Raw genomic sequence first — 6000 nt, 5'->3', positions numbered from 1 at the left:
CACAAAGTTTCACCTCCTCCTGACCCAGCCACAGGAATAAACAGCACATAAACATAACTAAACTTTTCCCTTTGGTTCATAGTTCTCTTAGAAGTTCATCTCTTCTTGCCAGACACTGGTACAGGAAAACTTCTTACCCGCCAGTTCCGAATTCTCTTGAGCCTGCTGGGTGTTTTCTCCAGTATCTGCAGAAACTCATGAGTTAGCTCTGAATAGGAAAAAAGAAAAAAGCCATTTTTACATCTGATTCTGTAATAAACAGGTAGAACTTGGTGCATTTTTCCTAGTCTGAGATCATACAGGTTACAGCCTGTGCATGAGCCGAATTTATATTGGATTAAAAAATTGTTAGGTAAGTCTTGAACAAAACAGGCTACAGTATTTCACTGCAACAGACTTGTGACCACTACAGCATTCTGAAACACAGCTTTGAATGTTACATTTTGGTTTTACCCTTGCACAACCTGGATTTGTTAGACCAAAAATTTACACAGGGAGCTATACAAACAACAGCTCCTCAAATAACATACTTGCCATTCAGCCTGGGCATTTTCTGTATCAACTTAAGTTTCCTTTAAAGTCTTTAAATCACTGTCTCAGTCATTCCATCAAACTTCAGGAACACCCAGTAACAGCTCTGCACACACTATAACCATCAGACCCTTGGAAACACCCTGTTGTAAACAAGAGCTTTGAAATAACTGGTGTTCAAGGCAGAGCACTTGGCTGTGTTAAATCCCAAGGATCCTTGCAATTAGAAAGAGAAGGTCTCCATGCTTGTCAGCTGCAAATTAAAATACCTTCCACTGAAATTTAATTTTACTCCTGAGCTAAATATAATTAAGTACAGTCAGAATCTGAATGCAGGTCTGGAAGAACAGGCTTCTCCAGAACTCCACAAACAAATTATACACTAAACTGCTCCCAAGTGCACAACTGCCTCAGGCCCTTGGTCTGCCCGGGTCCATCAAACACACCAGCTCCGTAAATGCCTGAAGAACAGAGCCAAGTTCACAATCAGCTCACAGCATTCCCTCCAAACCCACAGCCATGTGGGAAGGAAGCAGGGTGGTGTTTGGAACTAGATACAAATTAAAGATGCCCATTCAGACAGAGATGTTTGAACCTGCACTCTGAAGTTCACTCTACTTTGGTGCTTCACATGACATTTACTCAATTTCTCGCTTACAAAAAAACCCCCAAAATTGCCATTAAGAAAGAAAAGCTCAGCAGAGGAAAGCAGCAGGCCATGGGGAGCCTTGCTGGGCCATGGGAAGCCTGGAGACTTCCACTACTACTCCAAAATGCACAGTTCACTCCAGGATCAACAAAGTCCACGTGGATCTGAAAGCCTCAGGAGCTCCCACTCCCACTCCAGTAGTGTACGTGGGCCTTAAATCCACACTGCTCTGCAGTAAGTGCTTTTCAAAAGACAGTAAACTTCCAGGTATGTGGAGTTCTACGTGTTTGCTTTCTTCAGGAAAAGCCTTTCGACAGGAAAAACTATTTTCCAGGCATTTGAGATAGCACAAGTGATGCCAAGCTGTTAATGCAGAACTGCCCCTGTGAGCACAGTTTTATGCACACCCCCGGGACTGAAACGACTGACTGTTCTGCTCCGGTGCAGTACCAGGAATTTGCACTGGGACATTCCAGTGCTGAAAAGCATTTAAACCCAAGATTCTCATCAGCACCTACAAAAGGTACAAGGATGTTCCCTTCAAACTAAAGGTCTCAAACTCAAGTTTGTCTTCCGAAGTTCTCTCCTCTCCTGACAATATGGTACATGAAGTCAGTGAGACTTAATTTAGGCTTAAAGCTCTTACTGTTCCCATCCCTGCACATCTCCTGAATAATAACCCTGGAGTTTCCAGATGGGAAAGGCAGTAGCACTTACCATCCAGCAGTTCTAGAGTAACCGAAGGATCCACATATTCCCACCAGTGTTTGCCATCGGTGGACACCGGAATCTCCCAGTTGGACCACTTGCAGGCCAAGTGGATGCACACACAGGCTATCACTGTGGGCTTGTACTGAAGGCAGAACGTGGTAAGGTGAAGACTGTTGCACAAATTTCCCAATGAGGAACCAAAGGAAATCAAACATGAAAAACAGAAAACCCAAACAAATCAACCGTTGACAGACAGAATGAGGCAGCTGGTCAAGCAACAGCAGTTAAACATTTTGCTGAATAAGTTCATAAGATATCTTACTGCCCTAAGAAAACAAAGGGCAGTGCATTTATCTGGTAGAAAAGTTTAATTTGCTTTTGCTATCAAAAGTCTGATGAACAGTAAATAAATTTAACAGTTACTCTACAATACTTATGTACTAAAAAGAGAGAAGTATAATATGGCCAATTAAAGCTCCCCAGTAAAAAGCAGACAGCTGATTCCGCAGTCCCTGAAGGAGAATCAGAAGTCCCCAGCAGTTCCACAGAACCAGGTGAATTACTTGTGGGCTTGGCTTTCACAGGCCTGGATTTGTGACATTTGTGAACTGGTCTTCAGCTTCCAGCTGGCAGCAGCACAAAATACACTGGCTCAGTTCCACTGCTTTAGCACAACACCTCTTTAAGTACAGAACCTTGCCCATCAAGGAACCACCAGGACTGATTTATTTATTGTGTACAGTTACGATAACCAGCAGATATTGCCTAAAAACCAAGTATACAGAATGAAATCCTCTTAAATTAAGCTTCAAGTTGTTTTGCAAGTTGAAGTAATCAAGACTAAAGTCTGCTCTCTCGTTCTTTCTGTGACAGCCTAAGTATACACAAAACCCATCTGAAATCTTAGAACTTATGTTTGTCTAAGTACTTAAGTTTTAAAACTGTATATTAAGATTAAAGAGCTGTGTTTAAAAGGAAGAACATTGGGCTTGTACTAGTCTATCTGAAGAGAAAAATCAGCCAGCTGGAAAGAACTTAGGTCCACTACAGTTTTATAAGTTAAGACTGGATAAATATATATTTAAAGTTAAGAGAAAACTGCCATTAACTACAAGTGTAAACTAAAAATAGTTTTGTACTTACCAAGACGCTCGGGTTTCTAGGTTAAGTTTATCTCTTTGTAATCTTTAGCTGCTATTCAGGCTACCAATTTTAGATTTATGCACTCACAATGGAGAAAAATGTCATCAGAAAGCACCACTACACTTCTCATTGTGCATTTAACCCCTGTGTGCCACGAGGCCCTTGTCCAATACACCGCACTGCAGGCGGGCAGGAACCACCACTGGAGGCGGCCCAGTCTCCCGCTGCAACAAGGGCAGACACATGGAGGGGGCCCTGCAGTAAAGGAAGCTATAGTGTGCTACAACAGTGCAACAAAGAGGTTCAGGATAACAACCTGTTGGTAGCCATGAAATAGGATGTCTGTGCCAAATCCTTGCTTGCTGTAAGAAAAGAGAAACAGGGAGATTAAAGGTCGGCACGAACTCGGCGGGTTCGTTCCAAAATTAGAGCAGTTTTACCTTCCGAAATCGCTGCTGGGTATTGCTACAGAACTGATCTCAATTTGGCTGACTAGCCTTCAAAATTATATTTTCTGAGACACAGAAGGGGCCCTTACATTCAGTACTGGGGCTGGACCAGTCCTATTCACTGCCCCTCCCTCTGCTGATCCAACCCCTGTCTCCTCAGGGCTGAGAGCACTCTGCTCTGGGAAGCGCTGCTTCCCGACCCTCACCTGGAGATGATTCCTGCCATTCCCTGGGCTGCAGGACAGAGCAGTCCCAGCCCATTCACAGCACAGTGCACACCCTGCCCTTGGAGAGGAGCATGGCAGGACACCCCTCCCACCCCCCCACCTCCCCAAAACCAGAGCCATGTCCCTCTCCCAAAGCCCTACAACACCACAAGTCCCCAGGCTAAAGGGTGAGAAGCTAAAAAAAAAAAAAAAAATCAGTTTTCTGCTCCTTCTAATTAAGAGCACTGTGCTCAGAACTTTTTGCTCCACGTTTCTTAAACCTATGGCAAAGCTTCAATAGAAAACCAACAAGTTCATTTTAGTTAGTCAGGAAAAAAACAAACCAAAACACAAGACTGCAACATGCCAGAAACGAAAAGCTACTGAGTCAGGCTGTTACAGGCACGCAGTGCTGACCCCTGCAGGGACACCCCAACTCCTCACTCAGGTAAGAGAACTTACTGTAACATGCATTAATGGGATAGCTGGCCACAAGGCAGATTGAATGCAGCCTTCATTCAAGTCTTACTTTGACACTATCACTTGAAATCAGTGCTACCTGCAGAGAGCGTAGTGTTGAATTTTATGTCAAAGGGAACATTGTTAAGCTTTTATTTTAATAATAATATTTCCATAAAGTTTGATAAATACTATAGCGGCTTTTAAATTTCAAATTTTAAACAGCATAATAAAATGTGATTTAACTCAACTTCTAATGATTGCCAGGGAGCACAAATCAGATTTGTCTTTATGCTACACAGCCAGGCAGTGCCATAATCCCAGAAGAAAATGGAAGTAGCAAGGCAATAGGATCTGTTCCCACACAAATTCTACTGAGCCATAATAATCAGAAGGTGACCTGACAATGTGTTGTACTATAATATTTAGTTTGCAAACTCTAATGGTAATTAAATACCAAATAACCTCTTCCTCTCCCTCCCAACTAATGAAATGTAAGGTGGAATTACCAAAAAGAGAAACAGTGAAATGAGACTGAGTCTCACTGAACCATTGTGTATTTTCATTTGTTTTGTTATGACAAATTGATGTCTTGCTCCTCATTTTTCACCAAAGCAATGTCTAAAGGAGCTTCAGTATTTATACACTCTGTAAAGTCACATGTCTGAATTACAGGACTGGGACAAGAAGCATCTCTACTCTCACTGAAATGGCCCTTTTGAACAAGGAAGAAAAGCAGATGCCAGAAAACTTCTATTTAACAGCAGCTTGGAAGTTGAGTAAATCAAAACACATACCTGGAAGAAAAGAATCACATCTTGAAACACACATTTTGGCCCCAATCAAAAGTTAAAGTGCTAAATACCTTACCTATACTACAAGTAGTATGATGGTGTTTCAACTTATTTACAGCTCATAACAATCATTGCCAAAACTAACCAGAAGTTTCAGCTCAAAACCGAAGCCTTTGATAACACAAGGCACAACTAAAAACACCCCTCCCAAACTCTTCTATTTAGGACAGCTTTGGTTGAGCAGAACCCATCACAGGAATTAAAGCTAATGAATTTTGGCTCCTGTATTTTGGTGCTTTACTTCCATTCTAGCAGTGAAAAGTGCATCTCCAAATTGCAATCATCTTGAAGCAGAGGCTCAAACAAGCCAGCAGAGCTGCTCTTCAAACTCCCGAGCTGCAGGACTGATGGCTGCGGCACCAACCAGGAATGAGCAGCTTGAGCTTTCAGCAGCTCAGAGGGACTCCAAACACCCACCCTGTCCCACTGCTGCAGAAGCAACCACAAGGCAGGGGGTCACTGAGGTAGGAATCAATATTTTTGAACGGGACTTGCTGTCCAATACACCTTCCAAAAGGCCGTCTCCAAGAAACTGCCAACTGGAAACCAAAATGTTTTTGGTTTTTTTTTTTGCTGGGCAGAGCCACACAATGGTTGCAATTCCAAGATATCTGAGTCTTTTCTTCAACACAGCTTATCTTGGATCTTGGGATACTCATGAAAATGTGACTGCCAAGTCCCCCTCAGGAGGGTGGTAGGTGGCTATGCCTGGACCCTGCCAGCATTTGGGAGCGTTCTCCGGAAAGAGGAGATGGCAGATAAGCCAGTCAGCATCAGGAGAGAGGAGCTTCTGGTCCTTCTGGCCAAAGGAGAAGAGCCCCAGGCTCTGAGCAGAGGTGTGCTGGTGGATGCCTGCTGTGTCTGCAAAGGGCTGGAGCAGGCCATGGTGTAGGCAGTCAGGTCTGAGCAGTCCTGGTGGCTTTACTTCCTCGAAAGCACTTAAACCTCGGGAACAGGCCTGTGAAAGCCTGAGGTGAAAGTTCAGTATGTGGAGGCCA

General features: G+C 43.4%; 1 protein-coding gene across 8 annotated transcripts in view; it reads right to left on the bottom strand.

Moving 5' to 3' along the window:
• The window catches only part of CCNT2 (cyclin T2), a 28935-nt gene that overhangs the window by 6974 nt on the left and 15961 nt on the right, over positions 1–6000 (bottom strand). For 5 of the 8 annotated variants that reach the window (XM_027884289.1, XM_027884294.1, XM_027884286.1 and 2 more), the window contains 3 exons: positions 3351–3396; positions 1898–2061; positions 138–208 (listed from right to left, as the gene is read on the bottom strand). In XM_027884289.1, coding sequence (XP_027740090.1) covers positions 138–208; positions 1898–2061; positions 3351–3396 — 281 coding nt within the window. Of the gene's footprint in view, positions 1–137; positions 209–1897; positions 2062–3350; positions 3617–4151; positions 4680–6000 lie in introns of those variants that run through there. The other 3 variants (XM_027884291.1, XM_027884292.1, XM_027884293.1) reach the window with 3 other exon arrangements.

Source organism: Empidonax traillii, unplaced genomic scaffold, assembly GCF_003031625.1.
Source record: "Empidonax traillii isolate 1590-97213 ecotype Southwest subspecies unplaced genomic scaffold, ASM303162v1 scaffold142:size1213974, whole genome shotgun sequence".
Lineage (NCBI taxonomy): Eukaryota > Metazoa > Chordata > Aves > Passeriformes > Tyrannidae > Empidonax > Empidonax traillii.
This window is presented reverse-complemented; position numbering and strand designations above follow the sequence as displayed.